At 49.8% G+C, this 21,756-nt stretch overlaps 1 protein-coding gene across 3 annotated transcripts in view; it reads left to right on the top strand.

Moving 5' to 3' along the window:
• Nucleotides 1-17,211, top strand: part of THSD4 (thrombospondin type 1 domain containing 4) — a 484,948-nt gene extending 467,737 nt beyond the window's left edge. For all 3 annotated transcript variants that reach the window (XM_064480753.1, XM_031440907.2, XM_064480755.1), the window contains 3 exons: nt 6,307-6,486; nt 10,553-10,697; nt 11,166-17,211. In XM_064480753.1, coding sequence (XP_064336823.1) covers nt 6,307-6,486; nt 10,553-10,697; nt 11,166-11,308 — 468 coding nt within the window. In that variant the 3' untranslated portion in view covers nt 11,309-17,211. The remainder of the gene's footprint in view (nt 1-6,306; nt 6,487-10,552; nt 10,698-11,165) is intronic.
• The last annotated feature ends 4,545 nt before the right edge of the window (nt 17,212-21,756 follow it).

Below are 21,756 nucleotides of genomic sequence, written 5' to 3'. Positions count from 1 at the left end.
CACCCACTCTGTCCTCTTCCAAGCCTGTGGGAAAATCCGCGAGCAAAACAAATCTCTCTCCCCGCAGGGAGCTTAGGTCCACTGGGCTTCCTTGTCTATAAAGCGCTGGTAATGACAGCACATATGAGGCGACTTCTAGAAGAAACAAAGTCCTGTGTCCAAAGCATGTGGCACAGTGCCCGGCACACAGTAAACGCACAATAAATCGTAACTTCTACTGCTATTATTTTTGTTCTTAATAAAGCCAATTGTGTCTGTATTTGAGCGTCAAAGGCAGAAATAGATGTGACCCAGCAATTCCACTTCTGGAGCTAAGATGATTACCTGGGAGAGACAGCTGCACCCCGCTGTTCACAGCAGCATTATTCATGGTAGCCAGGGTATGAAAATAAGCTGTGTGTCCACAGATGAACAGACGAACTGTGGCCTTTGTTCACAGTGGAATATTATTCAGCCTTTAAAAAGGACGTCCTGCCATTTGTAACAACATGGATGGGCCTGGAGGGCATTATGCCGAGTGAAATAAGCCAGACACAGAAGGACACATACTGCAGGGCAAATGCTCACATGCGAAATCTGAAATAACGTCAGACTCAGAGAAGCAGAGTAGAATGGTGGTTGCCAGGGGCTGGGGGTGGGGGGAAGGGGAAGAGGCTGGTAAAAGGGTACAAAGCAGTTATGAGACGAGTAAGTTCCGGGGCTCTGATGTGCAACGTGGTGACTGTAGTTTAGGAGGTAACACTGTACTGTATAATTGACACTAACAGAGTGAAACCTAAGTGCTCTCCCATATACACACAAAACAGGTAAGCCTGTGAGGGGATGGATGTGTTAACTTGATTGTAAGAATCCTTTCCCTGCGACGTAAATCATGTCATCGTGTGTGTACGTTAACTGTATCATTTGTCAGTTTTGTGCCAGTAAAGCTGGGGGAAAGGAGCAGAAATAGACAAAGTGAAGGCTGTTCTTTATAAAGAACCGATAATACTGAACACTTCAGTAAAGCAATGAATGAAGTAACTTAATTGATCAATTAATTTTTTCCTTAGTGTTCCAGAATTGAACATGAGCCCCCAGAGAGCGTTCCCTCTTTGCCCTGTTATGATTACCATCAGTATTTTGAGTTCTTGGGCAATTTAGCATTTGGCTCCCAGGGCTGGCTGGTTCTCCAAAGACTTTTTGGCTGATAATCATGATTTACACATTATCTGGACCTCTGGCTCCATATAGAATTTTATTTCTTTTAAGTAGCTTTAAAAGCAGACCCTGAAAAAAAAAATGGACGCCTTGTCCTTGTAAATTGATACAACCCCTTTGGAAAGCAACTTGGCAATAAAAGTCAAGAACCGTAAAAATGCTCGTTCGCCTTAACCCAGTCACCCCACTCTTGGGACTTCATTTTAAGGAGAAAAAGAGACTTTTTCAACAGAGGTGTTCCTGACAGCAGGGCGGTTGGGGTTATTATGGTCTATCACAGCTCGTTCAAATGTTACGTAGCGACAACAATGACAATTAAGGAGACATGGAAATTATGTGTGGTATAATGGCAGCTGAAAAACAAAACATGAAAATACATGAACCCTGTCTCAGCCACTTCAGAGTATAGTTTTTTATATAAACGACATAGGAAATGTTTTCTTCTCACATTTCCTTTAATGTCTTTATAATACAAGCTGCAAAATATAGAAAATTCAGGAAAAAAAAAAAAGAGAGAGAATTCAAGTCCGTCCAGTGCTGCCTGAGTGGGTATCAGAGGGAGACAGACGCGGTGACTGACCCCAGCTCTGCTTCCCTTGGTTCTCTGACGTGGGGCAGGTAATCTAACCCCTCTGAGCTTGTTTCCTCACCCAAACATGAGGGTAATAATGCCAGCCTCCTAGGGTTGTCAATGGGTTTTCATGAGGTGCGGCACAGATAAAGGGTCCCCACTGCCTGGGATGCAGGGAGCACTTACTAAATATCACTGTCCTTTTCTCCGTGCTTGTTGTTTTCTTCTGCCAGTGTTTCTATCTCATTGTTGGCAGCAAAGCACTGAGGATCTAGACCCCAAGGGTGACTCAGAAGTGGAGTGTGTATGGGGCACTGATCGCACCGAGTAGCCCTGGAGACCGAGGCCCCGGGAAGAGCCCTGGGAACCTGTAATGTCGGGTCAGAACAGCGTCCGCACAGGCAGGAGAAGCAGTGCGTTTCACCCGCACGTCCCCCAGGGTCGGAAGCGGAGCGGGATCAGGGCTCGGGGCTTTTTGCCGTGGGCCTCCTGTCGACTGCAGACCTCCTCGGAGAACTGAGAAGCGTGCGAATCCTGGTGAAGGCGGCATTCATTTCTGCTAAGATTAGAAACATAGAATGTATTACCCTGCCATCCAAAGGGTTGGGACATGGTTGACGGTGGGCAAGGTTTTAGTTCTGACTTTATAAGAAGGTCAGAGCCTGCCGGCACCTCCCTGCCCTCAGAGTTCGATATTATCCCCAAAGAAAATGAAATGCAGCACGCTTATTTATTGAAAGTAAATCTTAAACACGAACTGACTTAAGAGTAGAAAAATAAATATTCCTTCCAGCCGCGTGGTTTGCATGAGAATGGGCCTCTGGAACACCCCACCAGCCTGGTCACAGTGACCAGTCCAGGGTGGACGTGTGGCCCAAGCCGAGCCAAACGGAGTCCTTCTCTGGGACTTTGAATGTGGACTCGGGGAAGAGACCCCCTGGGAAGCCGTGAGCACGGGGCCTCGCAGGGGCCGTGCTGCGGGTGCGGAGAAGCCGGCGGGAGAGACAGAGACCCAGCAGGCTTGGGGAGGCCTTCTCTCCTCTGGAGGCAGAGTAGCCGGCTCTCGCTGGTGAGGGTTTCCTCCAGGTCTGTTACTCATGCCCAGGAGCTTTCCTTCTTCCCTGCAGGTTCTGGGTTTGCTTCTCCCTTAGGCCTCCTTAGTTCCTGGGGGCCTTTCACAGCCTTTAACCATAGGGAGCAGCCCTCTCGCCCGCCCCGGCATCTGCATCACGTTTATCCCCCGTGGCATCTGAGCAGACAGCGCCACTCTCTTCGCTCTCGGATCAGTGAGCCACCAAAGTCCGACTGCAGGGATTCTTTAGGTGTCGGAACAGGCCTGGCTGCTGACACGTCTCAGGGGAAGCGCTCGTCCCTGTTAGACCCCGCGCTGCCTCCTGCGCTTTCCTCCACGAGCCAGCGTTTCATCTGGTGTTTGCGTTATCCTGCTGCTTATTGTTGATTTTCACCTGCAAGACCGCTGTCAGCTTCTTATGCATTTTTTATGTTAAGTCTTTTGAATGTGGGACTATTTTTGTCTTCATTTTTACCCAGTCTACATGTTTCTATTTTTCAAGAGCTGCATTTTAACCGTTCACATTTATTGTAACCACTTATCTGCAGGGACTTTTTCCCGCCACCTTATTTTGTGTCTTCTGTTTGGTTTTCCATTGCCGTGCTTTGCTGGGTTCTTCCCTCTTTCCTTCCACACGTTTGTGTTGGTCAGGTTTCCTTAATTCCTTTTCCCCCTCTAACATTTTGGGAGTTATCATTCCTATTTTTATTCATCTAGTGATAACAGAAGAAAAAAGATTTAGCATATGGTTTAAACTTTGATATTTCTATCAGCGTCGAGGCATCAGTAACCACATCCTCCCCTAAAAGAAAACAGAAGCCTCAAGTTCTTCTGTTTACGTCCTCTCTCAGTCTGCAGTACATCCACAGCGATGCTGAGGTCATCTGGATTTAGCTCCATATTAATGTTAATTAATTTTATAGAAAATACTAATACTAATTTAAATTTTAAAATGCCTTTTTTCCCCTCCAAAGTTTTCTTAATCAAAATATAATTCAACATCATAAAATTTACCCTGTTAAAGTATGTAATTTAGTGATCTTAATATATTTACAGAGTTGTGCAGTTGTCACCACGATCTGATTCCAGAACACTTTCATCATGCCCAGAAGAAACTCCATCTCCATTTAGTACCCGTAGCTTTTACTGAAGTCTTTGCCAATTTCTGCTTTTGTCTCCTATGCCTTCTTCCTGGTTCTTTTTCATTTTGGGAGAGACCATAATCCAACAAATCTTCCCAAGGATTTGTAAGCCGTGAGTTTTCTGAGCCCCTAAACGTCTGGAAATGTCTTCCCTTTGCTCTTTGACTTGAATGCTCCCAGTAGGGGCAGGTGGCTTTGCCTTTCCGTGGCGCAGTCAGTCTCCTGGTCAGTCTCCTAGCCGATCACTGTCTCACTGCCCCCAGGCCTCCCTCCTGTTCCTCATACCCGCACGTCCACCGCCATCCTCACCTGAAGCACTTGAGCCCCTTCCTCTTTGCTAGAAAGTGCAAAGCACGGAGATTTCTTGCCCTACATTTTGGACTGTGACTTTCTCCTTCAATTCAATTTCATCCGTCTTTTCACCAAAGATTCCCCGTAATTTCTGGCCCACCAAGGATGAGTGCCCCTTCCTGTTTTTAGATACTGTCTCATGCAACCCATATACCCCCACACACATCCACGCACTGGGTCCTAGACACGCGGATTCTGCCCTTGCTGGGCGTTTATGGTAGGAGGAGCCTGAGACATGCTCATTCACTCCTAATTACCTAGCATCTTCAAGGACTTTCCAAACACGCCGTAAAATCACCTCAGGTCTTCACAGCCTGCAGTTCTGCCAAACACTCAGCAAAGGCTCTGACCCTCAGAGCAGTCAGGAGTCTTTCAGAGCAGGTTTCCAAACCGTCCCTGCCCCCACCTTTGCAGGTGAGACAGTAGAGACCTGGGGAGGTGCAGTGTCTTGGCCTAAGATTCCGAACTGTTGAGTGACGATGTCTAGACTAGTTTCCCTGTCTCCTGACTTCAGTCCAAGGTTCTCCTGCCACCGCCAGCACCCCACCACCCCCAGACCCTTTGCACGCACCTCACTCCTGCAAGAGAAGCCAGACCTTTGCCTGGCAGCCTGTTGCTCCCCTCCTGCCTCCAGTTCCTTCACTGTCTGCAGCACTTGAGAGAAATATGAACACAAATATACTTCAAACCAATAGTAAACTAACATTGTGATACGCACTGTTACACGCAGATGAGAAGGATCACGTGCAGGGAAACCCCACGTAACACACGCCCCACAAACCACGTGGCTGCAACACAGTCTGCCTGTGATGCTGGGATTGGACCAACCTCCAGCATAATTAATTAATTAATTAACTAATTAATTAATTAATGACATGGAAGAAAGTGGGAAAAATAAACTAAGGAGCCTTGTCATTTTCCCGATGTCTGTGAAGATGGCGGAGAAAAAAGGCCCGAAGTGCAATGGCTAACGGAGGTGCTGCTTGTGGCCTGTGCGGCTGACCCAGGGTCTGCGGGCCTGGGCTTGTTTCTTTCCCCTGGCAGTGACGTGGGTTCCCCCCGTCTTTGTTTCGCATGTACCTGCTGTGGAAGCGAGGCTAATATTAAGAGTTGCAGCCGTAGACGTTTTTAACAGGCTTTTCATAAAGGGAGTAGATTCTTTAAAGTCTTTAAAATTATATAGATCACAGCTTGTAAAAATTTTTAATCAAAAAGTATTAAGAGTAAACCAAATGTGAACAAGAAACATTTTTTTACAAAGTAATAGATATGAAACGGAGTAATTTATGAGCAGTTACATGCACCGTATTTCTATAACCTAACAAAACGCACCGAGACGTGGAAATGTCTGACTGGCCTCTTTGTGGCCACGACCCCAACAAGCTTGGCTCCAGGTTAGGAAGTCAGGCGGTCGGACAGTCAGAGGCTTCCTGCCTTCCAACAGGGGGCGGAGGGCTGACCGCAGGAGGGCTGACGGTGTCTCAAGTCTGTGGTCTTCTTCCGAGCTTCGTGTGTCCCACAGAATTTTCATTTAGCCCTTTATCCACAGGCACGCAGACTCTGGGAAACCAATTCGTTCCCAGTGTCTGCCTCCTAAAAACCCAGCAGATAAACCAGCAAGTCAGTTCACTGATCCACAGTGAGAGGTGTCAGAGTCTACCCGACAAAACCACCAGATCGACTGGCTGGCGTGTTCCTGTGGGAAAGGCTGGGGGGCACCAGGGCACCAGGGTCTCAGCGTCCAGCATCTCAGGCTGCGGAAACTCAGGGCGCCCACTCTCCTTCCAGACACAGAACTGTCGGGAAAACTGGAACCTGCGTGCGGCTTCTCCTCCAGATACGCTTCCCGGCGCCCTGGGGCTCTTCCTCGCTGACTCCATGGTGGAAAGCTCCGGGGAACGTCCCTCAGCGGACAGGAGCCCTGGTCCCCTTTCCCGCATGTGACACCCGTCTCCCTCTGCTACTTTCTGCAGTGTTCCATCGAGTGTGGCAGCGGAACCCAGCAGAGGGAGGTGATCTGTGTTAGGAAGAACGCAGACACCTTTGAAGTGCTGGACCCCCGTGAGTGTTCCTTCCTGGAGAAACCCCCCAGCCAGCAATCCTGCCACCTCAAGCCTTGCGGGGCCAAGTGGTTCAGCACAGAATGGAGCATGGTGAGTCGTGGAGCTCCAGGTAGGGGCTGCATCCGCACATCAGCTTTCCTGCCACAGGCACCCCGGGCCCTCTGCTGGGCACCAGGCGCCGGGCTCAGCCCTCAAGCAGATTCCCTAGTCGGGGCACCCTGGACTCAGCCTGCTTGGTCTGGGGGAGCGTGAGGCTGGGACGGTCCTGATTTCTAAACGGTAGAGGCCATAAAACAGTGACTTGCAGGCTTTTGTGTGCATAAGAATCAGCTGGGATCTTGTTTGCAAAGACCAATCCCGGGTCCAGCCTGGCCAAGGAATTTGCTCCTTGGGTGAGCTGGCTCCAGCTGTAAGACTCCTGCAGAGGACTGATGGCCGAAGGGGTTCAAGGATGCTGTTGAGAATACAGCATGCATGAAGTGACCTCGTGATAAAACGCATTGGAGGAATTTGTCAGGCCTCCGCACCTGTGTGTGTGTGTGTGTGTGTGTGTGTGTGTGTGTGTACAGTTTTTAAAATTCCTACAGACAATATGGATTATGGGACTGATCCCGTTTTTCTCTTTGAATTGGCTGCCAGGGAACTCAGAGCCAAAATGGTGGTCCAACTCTAAGAGAGAACTTAGCAGAACTTACAAAGTGGCTTAAAGGTGCTAATGTTCCCCGGCTTCTCTTTCTTTTTCCTACTTTTATCTTCTTCTTACCCCAGCTTCCTAATTTTTTTTTTTTTTATCTTGTGGTTGTCTAAGTATTTCACAAACCTTCTCAAATCCTTTTTCTAAGGAAGGAGGGGAGCGTGTAAATGAAGAGAGACAGAGACAAAGGCAGAGTTAGTACAGACACAGGTGACTAAGGCAGGAAATGGCAAAGGATGGAAATAGTGATACATCTTTTTTTTTCAAGTGGAAGAGTTTATTTTTAAGAAACTTCCTAAAACAGAAAACCTCCTCAGGCCATGTTCCTGGTGACGAGTTAGCACAGCTTCGACACAGGGGGACGGGGGTTCTTTCTGCTTTTTGTCACGAAAGGTCTTCAAGCAGTGGCTGTGGGTGAGCCCAGAGCAAAACCAGAGCCTTTTTCAATATCGTTCAAAGGTGATCGAAGGGATTTGCTTATAAAATATATGAATACAAGCTGAGAATTCCGTTTCCAAACTGTGTATGTCTGCTCTGGTGACAGTGGCCATTTGGGCACGTGGTGACCCACACCTCGGAGGCAAATGGCAACAAGGGAGGTGTTGAGTTTCAAAGGTGCTCTGCCGACTTCTGAGAAATACCATTTAATTATTTTGATGTTGGCCAAGGCCCTTGAGAACACAGGCACAGAGCACCATTTTCTTCTGCCCTTTGGTTTGGAGAGTCTAGAAAAGGCCAGGCTCACCAGGCCACATCAAAGGAGACAAACTCCAACACACCTGCCAGGAAGCCACCCAGATGTCCCTCACCTGGTCAATGGATAAGGAAACCGGTGCATGCATCCAAGCAACGGGCACCACTCGGGAACAGGAACAAGTGAACTGATACTTCCCATGACACGGAGGAGCCTCAAATGCATTTTGCTAAACGAAAGACCCCAAAAGCTATATATTGTGTGATTCCATTTACATAATATTCTATAAAAGGCAGCACTGTAGGGGCAGAGGCCAGACCAGTGATTGCCGGAGGAAGCGGGCTGTGCGAATCTCACTACAAAGAGATAACACAAGGGGATTTGTTGTGTGTGATGAAACCTTCTGCCTTGTTGGCAGTGGGACACACGTGACTCTGAATTTGTCAAAGCTCACAGAACTGAGCACCACAAAATGTGAATTTTTCTGCATGTAAGTTGAAAATAAATAAGTAAGCTGAAACAAATGTGAAATAAGTAGTTACTATGGTAGCAAAGATGGTGACGAAAGCTGGACATTTTTTAATTTATCTTGTTTTATAAATTTGAGTTTGCAGCTAAGTAAATATTTTATATAATTATAAGGCAAATTTTTTTTAAAAAGAATCCCTAAAAATGGAAACTGCAATGAAGCAAATTAACCTAAATGTGTATCCAGTTGGTGGCATCAGCACACTTGCACGTGGCTCTAAACCACAGTAATTTGGCTGTCCATCACTAAACACAGAAAGAGCCACAGAAAAACGTTTACATTGTTTGCAATAATCACATTTTTGAGTGACAGCTGCCGTACTGTGTTCTGAGGTGGTTGGGTATATAATGTGTGATCAGGTAAATGAATAATCTGCTTTATGGAACTGGAAGTGTGATAGTGCATATATGATAATATGATGGTATGGCTCTGTTATCCCCAACATCCCTGAGAAATAGGATTCTCAACTTAGGAGAAAGAAGATACAGACAAAAAATAGAAGAGATTTAAGTGAAAATCCTGTTGTTCTGAATTTGGATTAGAAATAACAGTATGAAATCACAAATTAATTTATCTTAAAGAAATTTTTTTCCTGTCTTACCCATTGAAAGAGCCTAGAAACAGTGAGCAAGACAGCAGCAAAGGGCACGCCCATCAGCCAGAATGCGGTTTCACAATACCCCTCTGCACTAAGAGGAGCCGTCCTTCTTAGAGAGTGGCTGGTTCCAGGTCCGGGGCTGCACAGGTAGAGATGAGACTGGGATGTCTTTTCCTACCGGGAAGCAAGGAAGTTCTCAAAGGCAACTGAGTTCACATGCAGAGGACTCAAGAATCAGCTTTTAGGGGCTCCTGCTAGCCACTGATGGGGCATCAATGAGCCTCAGAAAAAATAATAACTCCCGTAGATTGAACGAAATACACTGTGTATGTTTAATCCATCCATTTATTAGAAGCTTATATGATAAAAAAAAAAAAAAAACTAATTAGAGGACCCACCGTTGGTGGATATTCAGGCAGCCTACTCACTTCTGAAACCTGATAAAGAAAGAAAATGATCAAGCATTTACCCTTCTCCCCTAAACAAGCTGTGCCCCTGGGCAAGCAGAGACTACGCGTATGTAAGGAGCGGGGGGGGGGGACCTTTAGATTCCTGGCTTATAAAAGAAGAGGTGACGGGTGTTATCACCATTTCTCAAAGCCAAGTGAACTAACCAGTCATGCACCTCCCACTGCAAGCAAGACCGAAGTTTCATCACACACAGCAGATCCCCATGGATCGTTTCAGCCCCGATGAGCTACTGCCCGTCACGGGCTGCCAGCTGCCCCCAAAGAGAGACCACCACACGCATCCTGTGAAGTAGTCTCAGCACCAGAAGACCAATCCCGCACCTGTCAGGGCCTCTTCTGGATCCAGCTTCCAGTTTACAGGAAATACAGAAGACAGAGGAATGAGTTAACCTGTTCCATGGGGATGCGGTCAGCAAAATCCGGACTGTGGGTAACTCCACAGGACAAACGACTCAGCTCCTCCAACAAATGAGGTGCAAGGGGAAAAAACACAGCAGAGGGGAACCTGTGGATTAAGAGAGTCATAGAAGGCATATCCACCAACTGCAATGTGCAGACCTGATGTGGGTCCTGATTCAAAAAACAGAAAACTGTATTTAAAAACCAACATGTAAAAAATTGGAAACAGGAGCACCGAATATACATTTGAAGATATGTAGCTATTGTTTTGTTTTGTTGTTTTTGGTTTTTTGTTTTATTTATTTATTTATTTTTGGGCTGGGGGGGGCGGTAATTAGGTTTATTTATTTACTTATTTACTTATTTTAATGGAGGTACTGGGGATTGAACCCAGGACCTTGCATATGCTTAGCAGGCACTCTACCCCTGATACAGAACTACTGTTAATTTCTAGGTATAATACTGGTATTGCGGTATTTTTATGAGTCCTTGTCTTTTAGAGCCACAAACTGAAACGTTATGGAAGAAGTGATATGATGTCTAGATTTGCTTCAAAATAACGTGGGGCATGGACCTGGGTGGGGTGTAGGTGGGAACGTGACTGGCCTGGAGCTGGTGGTGTGGAAGCTGGTTGATGGGCGGGGGGAGTTCGTTTTAATACTCCGTCTCCTTTTGGAGATGTCCGCAACTTCCCGTTATCCGCCTTCTCCGGTGCGCTGAGCCAGCGGGCCGCGAGAAAGCTGAACCCCCCCCCCCCCGCCTCCCCGTGCAGTGCTCCAAGAGCTGCCAGGGCGGGTTCCGCGTCCGCGAGGTGCGCTGCCTGTCGGACGACATGACCCTAAGCAGCCTCTGCGACCCTCAGCTGAAGCCAGGAGAGAGAGAAACTTGTAACCCTCAGGACTGTGTCCCTGAAGTTGGTAAGTAGATTCCTCTCCTGGCGTAAAAGACTCGTCTTTCTTAAGCTCCGTCAGGGCCCCTGGTGTGACACGGCCAAAGCCGTCTAGGCCTCTCTGTGACCTTGCGCAGAGTCACGGAGTTCGGGGGCCGAGGGGGGTGGGTCAGCCCCCTTTTGGTGTAAATTTCATGCTTTACGGTGGCTGTTGATAGCACAGCTGGGGATCCAAGTCACCCGCCAACAGATAAGCCCAAATGAGAGTTGAATAAAATGGCAGTGAACTCAGAGAACTGGATCCATCATCCCTAAGGTCAGAGTAGAGAGGTCTCAGCTTCACGTTTAAAGCAAGCATAGAGGCTGCCGTCCCACCTCACGCCTGCCGTCGGCAGTAAGCAGCGGCCACCTCCGCGGCCGCCCTGGCGCCGCGGCCCGGGCGCTCAGGCCGCCTCCCTGTCGTCCCCGTCCCCCCCCCCCCCCCCCCCCGCCACAGACGAGAACTGCAGGGACCGGTACTACAACTGCAACGTGGTGGTCCAGGCGAGGCTCTGCGTCTACAACTACTACACGGCTGCCTGCTGCGCCTCCTGCACGCGCGTGGCCAGCAGGCGCTCGGGCTTCCTGGGGAGCAGATAACCCGCCGCGTCGCATCGGCTGGCGGGTCCCGGAGCCTGCGAGCAGGGGTACCGGCTGCCCGCCGCCCCGCCAGGGGGCGCCCTGGCCTGTGGCGCTGCCGGCCGCCTAAGTCACCGCCCCGCCTTCGTAACGTGTGCACTCGGTGCCCGGGAGCAAGGCCACCGGTATCCTTTGAGCATCGCCGTAAGCTGATGACCCCGCCTCCAGGACCCCGGCACCTGCGCTGTCTGCAAACCACGCGTGGGTGGGGGCTGGGGGGGTGAGTGTACGCGCGGGCAACCCCCGTCCCGAGTGAGTCGGCAGCCGGGCCCTGCCTGGGCGCTGCTTCATCCCGGCTGCGCCCGGCCTTTCCAGCCCCGGCGCCCCTTGGAGAGTCAGAGGAGACGGCACCACCCCCCCACCCCACCCCCGCAGAGCCTCGCTGCCGCAGAGCCTTGCTGATGCGCCCGCACCCCCGTTACCTCGCCCCCGGCTGTGCCTGTTTTCATTCTCACAGACAGCAGGCTCTTCTCCTGCCTACGACACAGATATCTCATGCCAGTATAGCGCTTTATTGTTTCGAGGTGTATTCAGAGGTATTAGCTCGTTAGCGGCTCGCAGCACCCCAGAAGGGGAGGCGGGGAGTGAATGATTGTCCTCATTTTACTAACAAGGAAACCGAGACTGAGCTTAGGTAGCTGACCTGCCGTATCAGGTGGTAACTGACCTGGTCACCAGCAGAGCTGAGTCCCGACCCCAGTCGTCTGACCACAAAACCCTCACCCCCAGGCCTGCCCAGAAGTCTTAGGTCTGCAGGAAGTAGCTTCATTGCAGACCAAGAAGCCAAGAAGTTTCCCCATCAGCAAACAAAGCCCAGACCTTTGAGTTCTCTCTTCTGGCCAAAGGTCAAGTCTTTGTCCCTTGTGCTCCGTTGTTCCAGGAGTCTATTTCTTTTTATCCCTTCCCCTGCAAAGTCACAGCCCTGGTTACAGGACTCTGCATGTCTTCTTAAACCCCATCCTTAATGGAACTATGCCATGAGACAAGAAAGCCATAGGGGTAACAGGGTGATTGCCTGAAATTCTGATTCCTCTCCCCAGCGATATGTGCTGCCCATGGAATCCCCCATCAGGGCCCTTGTGACTGTTCATCTCCCGGAGCTGACTTCCAGAGCGCACAGCTCTGTGCCCTGGGCTCTGGCCCTGTCCTCAGCCACCTTTCCTGGGCCATATACCACATATTGCCCAGCAGAAAGTCTAACCAACCCATCCCAACAAAAGCCCTAGATATTTATGTTAGAAAGAGGCTCCCTTGGGTCCTTCTGGTTTGATTTGCGGATTTCTCTCTGTGACTTTGCATCCCTCCGTGCCTCCATGACTCATAACCCATTTCCCCTCCCAGACCGAAGCACTGAGATCTCTATTAATGCAGCCAGCCTGGGAGAAGGGGCTGTGAACAACTCTGCCATGGCTGTAGCGGCAGTTTTCCCTGATTGACTTCAACTCTGTAGTTTCAGAGGCCTCGGGCTGGAAGGAGAAAGTGCATATCAAAAGATAAGCTTCTGAAAAATCAATTAACAAGAAGGAGAAGAAGAAGGTGGGGAAAATATGTATGTGTGTTCTTACACCCTCTAAGGAAAATATCAGGCTAAACAAATTGGAAGCTTAGAGAAAATTTATCTTACTTAGAACTACGATCCTGGGCATTTGCTCTGAAACTCGTAGCAACCGAGTTTCTCTCATGAGCCCTTTAACCCAAAACTCTGCTAATTTGATGATGACTTAGCTTCAGGAAGCAGTACCACCAGCTCAGTCTGACACACTCTGTTAGGGTCCCACGACCCTTGGACCTTCAGCAATTCTACATGGCTTTTCTGCAGGTGTCCTTCTCTTCCTGGAGAGCCCCAGCCACCATTTCCCCAAAGCACCCCCATCTCTCCTGATTCTTAATGTAACTCGTGCAATAAGCCATAGGGCAGAGGCCCAGATTCCCGTGCCCACCAAGCAAAAACAGACCAGAGAAGCCAAGCGAGTAGGTGATTTCCGTCCAGTGCCCACTGCCCCCCTCTCTCCACCTGCTTTTGCGTCTTGTCCCAGGGGAGCATTTCCTTGGGGTAGCCGCCCTCCGATCTTGCTGAACAAGCCCATCGTTCAAAGGATTCCTTGGAGGAGCCTTTCTCCACCTGCTGGGGGGCAGAGCAAGACCAACGGGTGGAAAAGCAGAAGGGCTGGTTTCAGCTCAGATGAAGGGAAGGCCTTCTAGCCGCCCAGGCTGCCCCGCACATACCGAAGGGGCTCTCCAGCCTAGAAGGGATTCTCTGTCACGTGGCAGGGGGCACGCCAGGTCCTCCTGACTCGGGACCCCCACGGCTGGCTGGGGCAGTGATGGCTTCGTCTCTTTGCTGCCCAGCAGTGTCCTCTGGCTCCCAGATGGCACCTAACAATTCTTTAAAAGGGCAGTGGTCCTCCAGGAGAATGGCCATCCTGCCAGGTGTAGAACTGGGTGGAAGCAAATGGGTCAATCCCGTGTCTTTAGGAGAAAAAAGTACAGAAAATAGGGGTCTTTTTTCTTTCGCAGCAAACAGTTGAGCTAGTCTTGGAATTCATTTATCTCTGGAAAGGTTATAAATGACTAGATTAGGGCTTTTATCAACTTGCCTTGGAAATCCAGTTTTTACTAAGTTCCTTGTTTCTTGCATCAATGTCTAAATGCCTCTGTTCTCAGCACAACGCACATGATAAGGTCAGTGAGTGTGTCCAGTGACGATGCTCCTGGGGAGGGAGTCTGGGGAGAGCGCCCTTCTGATGGCTTCCTCCCTCCTTGGCCCCCATTCTCTCACCCTCTTCTCTGTGACCCCCCATCTCCTTTTCAGTCCTCTGCCGGCTCCCTTAATTGGTCACAATACAGAATTGAGATTTACATTTTAATGTAGCTTTTTTTTTCTGTGTCCCGAATTGCCTCATTCCCTGCTCTGAACTTTTAAATAAGATAAATTAAAGCTGTTCTATGTTTTTCTCACAAAAAAATCAACAAAACACTAAAACAGAAGTAGTTTGGTTTTTAGTAGGAAAAGGAAACAGTGCCCCTTTGCAGCCAACGCAAAGGCCATTCAGTGCAGCTCATCCTTCCCATCCTCCCGTTGACTCACATTTCTCCCTCTAGAAACGGAACAAATACGTTAAGAAATACAGCCCAAAAAATAGAAAGAAAAAAAAAAGCTTGTAAACCCGGCCACTGGGTGGAGTCAGTTCAGCTCATTAGAAGTGTGTTTGGTGCCCCTGCTGGCAAGCTGGTGGGGGACCCAGAAGCACACAGTCTGTCCCTGCCGTGGAGTTGCTGCAAGACAGAGGCGCTCAGAACTGTCCCCTGCTGTCCCTTTGCCTTACTTCTCTGGTCCAGGGTTCTCAGAGCTTGTGTCATTTCCTTACCCTCAAAGTGCTCAGCATTCAACACTCTTTCCTTTAAAAAGGGCAGCCTTCCCGCGGGATGGAAACGGGGGACGCTAGCTTCATTTCTTTCCGTCAAGCTGCGTGGCAGAGAGAGAAGCCCAGATGTTACTAGTAGCTTTCTGAACCAGTGGCTCTCTTCTTCTTTAATATAGCCGTCTTCGAATTTAAATACCAGTTTTCTGATAGAGAAGACATACATGTAAGTGGTAAAAGGAAACACAGCTTCCCTTAAAACAGGCTGAATAATCAAACCCGAAGAAACCCCTATCGGCCGGGCAGGTGGAGGCCCACGCGTTGATCATTGCATAGGGAACATTTTGAATGTGGCTTAATAGGAAATCAAACACCTTCCTGGTGAATGTGGTGGATGCCAGGAAGTTGGAGAGAGAACATCTTGAGTGACAGTTTCTAGAACCACAAAGGAATGGGAGACAGGAACAAAACCTGGATCTTAGAAGTTCGCCAGGAAGCAACGTGAAGTCCCACCTTTGGATTTAAAAATGTACATACATACAGGTACAAGGTGGGGGAGGTAGAAGAGTTTCAGCTGACTAAGCTCAGTGTGGGTCAAGAAAGTAGGGTGGAACTACCCCAAAAAAACCACAATAAACAACAACAAGAACACAAGACATTTAGGCTGCACGAGGAGAAGGCGCGGGTGAGCCGTGCTGGCAGTGGTCGGACACTTTAGGAAGAATATTGATAACAGGTGACATTCAGATGAGCGTGCCCGACCCTGACGAGCGGTGGGAGGACCAGCGGAAAGGGCTCCGTGAAGGCGTCCGCCTTGGGGTGGCGCCCTGCGCGCCGTCCGAGGCCCAGGAGGGGAACGTGCAGGGAGGCAGATTTTAGCTCTTGCGGGAGAACCGCCTTTCTGCAAGTGAGAGGTTCGGAAGGCAGAGGGCTCTGTGGGTGGTCCCTGGAGGACTCAGCAGAGGCCAAATGGCCGTTTGTCGTGGACGCTGAAGGGCAGGTTCCAGCACCCAGGTGGGGCAACACAACTCTTACGGTTCTTTCCAAGTCTGGGCTTTGGCAACTCTAAGTAGGACAGCTTTGAGTGACTCGCCTGCTCTGGGATGGCCTGTACATGGCACGTGTGCTTCCCGTTGCTATGACTACCGCCTTGAGCCCAGCGTTGCTCCCCACCCAGACCTGACCGTGGCCTCGGCCCTCAGAGACCCACTAGCAAATTGGCCAGGGCTGCCCCATCTGGTCCTGCTTCATAAGTGAGTAACCAGATGTCCCGATGGCTAGTTCCCTGCCCAGGGTCCCACACCTTGATGGGGACAGAGCCTCAACCAGACTAGGACCCTCTTTGCTTTCCCGCACTTCTGCTGGAGCGAAGTCACCCCCTCCGCTGTGAACCATCCCGCACTCCTGGTTCCTTCTATTCAGTGGGTATCAGTGGGAGACCGCCATCGTGCTGCGGAGTAGTGACCCCCACAGGGTGGGAGCCTCCAGCCAGCTTTCTCAGCATCTTCCAGACATTGAGTCCTTTGCCTCAGTGAGAGGAAAGCCATTCTGTTACCCAAACCTAATTTCCACTTGCCTTGACCCCCCCCCAGATCCCCACCATTCAGTTTGATGGAAGGATATACTTTGTTATAACTTATTATTTTGTTCTTTGTAAATACAAGATGTTTATAGGAAATGTGTATTCTGAACTCTGCAGGCCAAATGAGTCACTACCCCAAAATAGTTCTATTATTTAGAATATGTTAATTTTAAAGGGACCTAATAGGTATTTATTTGCATATTCGATCCACCCTTGTGTAAAATCATGGGATCCTACTAACCCAGCTTCCTGGAAAGTTGCTGCACGCAATGTCCTGTTCTAAGTCCGTAGTTACGATTCAGTATACTGACTGGCCAAATTCCTTGGGTTTCAAGTTTAAATATAAATTACTCTGCTTTTTGACGCGTTCAGGGGCTTTTACGACTGGCGTTGTACCTGAAACAGGTATGTCTGGATGCCACGTTTCCACCTTAAATATCACATTTGCTCATATAATCTGCCCTCTCCTCACACCCCCCCCCCAACACACACACACATATTTGGAGGAGGAACCAGGCAAGTCTTTTTCGGCCTTTCTCTTTGTCCTGCCTCATTTGCTAGAATCACCCGCGGTAAGTTGCTGGGAGGCTAAGCTGGGACGGAGGCAGGGTCCCCTGGGATGGGAGGCAGTCCCTGCTGTGACCACGCCTCCAGGGTCCCCGGATGGCAACTGCTGGCTGGGAGCTCTGAGTGGTCCTGTCACCTGCACATTCAGGAGCAAGGAACCCCCGGCATGCTCTCCGCCTGCCCCGTGTCACCCCTGTGGTGTCAGTTACTGCTCAAGGAGGTGGAGGGCAGAGGGCACATTATATGAGTGAATGAAGTCTGTTTTCTCTTCAGCAAAAATGACAACTATTTTTGTGTATGACTAATTTATTTTTATTATTGTAAAAATACAATAAACTGGTTTTAAAAACTCAGCTTTGTGGACACGTTGGTGCTTTCTCAGGCCTCATTCTGTTTCTGCTCACGTTGCTTCACACAGCCGAGCCCTTTAGCGATCAGTTGGCCTGTGGGGCTCTGGGGGTGGCCGGGCCACTCAGACAGCTGGGAACACAGGACATCACATGCTGGCTTCCACTGAGCCTCAGCCTTGGCTGAGGAGCTTAAGAGAAGACACTCAGGTATGTGCACTTTTACAGGATTTCATGTTTTTTACAGGACTGCACTTTTACAGGTATTTCTTTAAACCTCCCCCGGGGCAGGGAGGGCTGGGACCCGCCTGCTGACTCACTGAGACTCCGGCTCTCCGCGGGCTGCCTGCGCCCTGGGCTTGAGCTCAGCAGAGTGTTTGACAGAGTCTTTCAGGTTATCTTGGTGCAGAATAATGTGAACTGAGGTTTGGGTGGTCACACTCACCGCACGTCATCCTGGACGCGAGAGTCTGTGGCAGAGTGCCCGCCGGCCCTGCCCGTGACCCCGCCCGTGACCCCGCGCTGCTCCCGCTTCCTCAACGGCTCTCGGAGGTGCTTCCTGCCCCTCCCCCACTCCCATCCACCTTGTCTGCCTGGAAAATCTCTCCTTATTTTCTTTTTTTTTTATTGTGATAGAATTCACTTAACAAAATTCACTGTTTTAATCATTATAAAGTATAAAATTCAGTTCTTAGTACAGGGTGTGGTAAAACCACAGCCAGAACATTTGCATTACCCCCAAATTCCATTTATTCTTCAACACCCAAATCAGAAGTCTACTACGTGGGGGAAAGTGGGCCGAGCGCTCTCACGCAGCCCTACCCAATCTGCACAGCAGACCTAGGAAGCTGGCGTGTTGTCCCTGTCCAGAGACGAGCACACTGGGGCTCCCGGGGGTCCCGTCTCCCACTAACGCCAGGCGGCCCTAGGATTCTGCAGTCCGCTTCCCTGGAGGCGAGCCTGTGTCTCTTCCAGCTCCATCTCCCCCGGGGCTGCACGCATTCTGGTCTCACCGTATATTCGTTCCAGCCTCTTCCTCCACGTCGGCTCCCATCAATGACATCAGCTGGCCAAGGGCCACAAGGGGTGCTTGGCTGCTGATGAGCAAATGCTGTGCTGTTCAGTGTCCCCAAGCTCAGTAGGACGGGGGATCGTGGGCTGCACTTGAAGTCACACAGCTGCCCTCAAGAGGGACGCAACAAGCCTGCTCTGTTCCAGGGGTCAGACCCATGCTGGAAGCCTCGGTCTCCAGCTCTGGGAACCACTCGTGACATGAAGTCAATCGGCCACCAGGAAAGAGCCTGGAGGCTGAGGATGGGGACTGGGATGGGGGCGGAAGGATCTGGAGGGGAAACTGTCTTCAACCATCTCCAGACATCGCTAGGACTGTCGGGGACAGACGGCAAGACACCTCCAGCAGATCAGAAAGGGAGGGACAGCGAGTCAGACGGGGTTCAAAATAAGACATTCCCGTAACAGAGAGGCTCAGCCTCAAAAAGGAGTGGTCAGTAGCGTTTGGGCAGAGGGGAAACTTGAACGTGGACTGTACTGAAGATGACCTACTCAGGAACAGGGAGAACAGGGCAGCACAGGCGAAGGGGAGGTGGGACGCTGGGGAGCCGGGGAAAGGCTGTGGTTTCCCCGTGAGAGAGGGGGAGGTCGGCCAGGGATCTGGGCAGGGGGGTGGGGGGGACAGGGCGTCAGTAAGGCCAGCAGCCCGAGTAGAGGTGTGGATTTGCGCCTTGCTCAAGCTGTGCCCAAAATGCCTGTTTTCCTGGGTTAAGCCATGAGCTTTGGAGGCAAGCTGAGAAATACCATTTCAATGAAAATGCTGATTTATGAACGTCCACTCAGTACCGTGTAACAAGAGCCACACGGCCACTGAATAACTCCGCGCCTGGGGATGCAGCCTGCGGAGAGAATTTAATAACACGGTGTTTTTCCAGGGCGTTTTCAGTAATACTTTATGTTCATTTTGTGTTTTCATGTTAATGAAAATCTTTTTAAAAGCAGACGTGAACATACACTCCTGGTCGAGCTGACCTCTGTACGGCCCAGCGCTGCCCCGGGTTCCGACCTGGGACCGGGTGGCACTGCGTTCATTGTCACGGCCGAGCTGACGCAAGAGGAATGGAGTTGAGTTTAGTAGTAAAAGGTTGATTCACGCCACGCAAAGGCCAAATTACGTCACAGACTTGCTGTCTGAAGCACGGCCCTGCAGCAGTGTGGGCAGGCGGGAGTGGAAAGCTACTTGCCGCAAATGCCGAACGCAGGCCGTTCCTGGACCCGTGCCGTGAGAGGCAGCTGAGCTTCAGCAAAGCATTCTGTGTCTCACCGGTGCTGTTGATTGTCATTCTGTTTGTTCTGAAATAGAGTTTCCACTTAGCAACTCCGTTTTGGTTGTACAGTTCAGGAAGGGGTACAACGTCCTCCACTTGGTCTCGTTTGGGAGCGCCGTAACTAACCATTGGAGTATTGCATCCAGTACTGGAGGTGAGGGAGACCATTATTTTCCTTTACACGCGGTCTGAAAGTTACTCAAGGGCGAGCAGCATCGGCATCACCAGTAGCTTGAAGCATCAGATGATTCAGAACAGCCTTTGCAGTGCTGACCCTCTGCTCACCCACTCAGGAAGGGCTGGATGGTCTCGGGCTGCAGGAAGGACCTAAAAAGCAGTCGAGGTCGTGCTCCCTGCCCAGGCCTATTCGTGACGATCACCAGGTCACCAGGGCTCCTCTACAAACAGGCCCTGACAGGTTGGTCCAGCATGGACTCAGGAACATTCAGTTCATTTACTCTGCTGCTGACCACACTCTGGGGGAAACAAGGCAGGTTGGTGTTTAGAAAGTCGTCTGGCTCCCAGGCTGAGGGCGTCCACCCTTTGTCATCACGGAGGCTCTCTCCCAGGTGACCTCAGGCACCACCTTCTGGGCAACCTCCGCCAGCACCTTTCCACCTTCCCTCCTCTCGTGGCGGCAAGAGGTCAGCACCCCAGTCTCGTCTGCTCCATCCCACCCCCGTTCCGAACGTCTGCGGGGGGGAGGCGTCCCCTAGGAACACGGGAGTTTGCCTAACCCTGTTGCCTCCATACATTCTTTTCCCACCAGCAAAAGATAAAGTGACAAAGATTCCTGACCAGGGCTTAATTCAGTAAATGTCCTTCCAGCTCAGTGCTCCCCAAACCCTGGCAATCGCCTCTAAAATGCAGAAAACCCGAATTCCAGACAAAAGCTAGAGACAGCTCTAGCCATTGTCACAAATCATGTCCACAATTCTTATGGGAACATGGGAAAACCTCTTCATAGAAGAGCATATATTTTCATGCCAAGCAGGCATTCAATGATTCAATTCAACAAAGTCAACATCCATTCCGTTCAGCATCCATCTCCTGGATGTTTGTGTGTCGGGAGCTCTACCACACAAGAGCCAGTGCGTCAGAACAAAACCTTGCAGAGTCTTCTTGTCGCGGAAGGCACCACGTCAGGGTTAGACCATGACCTCCCCACTCCATCACACACGCTCCCCTTTGGTGCTTTGGGAGAAAAACAAAGCTGTGCGTTAAACCCTAGGTAACTTTGCAAAGATTCGTCACTAAAAGAATGTAAATCTTCTGTCTGAAGTTGCAAGTACTAATGAACTTGCTTTTTCTTCTATAATTTCTGAGAAGAAATTCCCAAAGCTCTTGCACTAGAATTTGGGGAGTGGGTGAAACAGTCCACGAAGGAGACAAAGCTTTTCTCATGGAGTAACAGCGGCACCTTGTGGTCACTCTGGGTATTGCAAGTAGATCAAGCTACCTCTGATTTTGTGACTTGGTACAATCCTGAACCTGGGAGAGAACTGCAGAGGTCCTCTATTTCCATCTCCTGCCTTCACACAGGTAAGGTGTATTAGCGCCACGATTTCTTTCTTTAACAGCCCAGAGAGGTTATGGGATTCAACCAAGGTCACACAGCTATTAAATACCTTACCAGAGGCTCCTGCAATCCTCTTGTCACTTTTTTGGAAAAGGAAACCTTTCTTCAAACAAAATCCTACCAGTTATAAAACAGACACACACAGAGGAGTTCTGCTTGAAGCATGGACAGGTGAGCCTTGTCAGTCCCCTTCCTCAGCACACCTGGAATCCTGTACAGGGGCTGCTTCCCTGGTAAATCAACACGGAAGCATCACTGTGGAAACCTGGACAAGATGCCCAGGAAAATGCCATTCCATTCTGAGGGGGCTTCTCATTTGAACAGTTTTCTGGCCAGATAAACCCCTTTTATTAAAGTACACTCTCTTTCTGAAAGAAAAATGCCATATGACATCACTTATATGTGGAACCTAAACAAAGTGGACACAAATGAACTACTTCTTATGCATAGCTTAGATGACCGATTTCTTCAATATGTGTAACGCACTGACGGTCCTTTATGACTGGGTCACCGCATTCTGTTGATTCTTGTTTTGTGGTGGTTTTATTCCTTTAATAACTATGTAAATTTAAAAAGCTAAAGCTCTAAACTCCTCTTAGAAACAATTAACAGTATGTATATGTAAATTTAACA

The sequence above is a fragment of the Camelus dromedarius genome, chromosome 29, assembly GCF_036321535.1.
Source record: "Camelus dromedarius isolate mCamDro1 chromosome 29, mCamDro1.pat, whole genome shotgun sequence".
NCBI lineage: Eukaryota > Metazoa > Chordata > Mammalia > Artiodactyla > Camelidae > Camelus > Camelus dromedarius.
The sequence above is the reverse complement of the archived record's forward strand: the minus strand, read 5'-3'. Positions and strand labels throughout refer to the sequence as shown.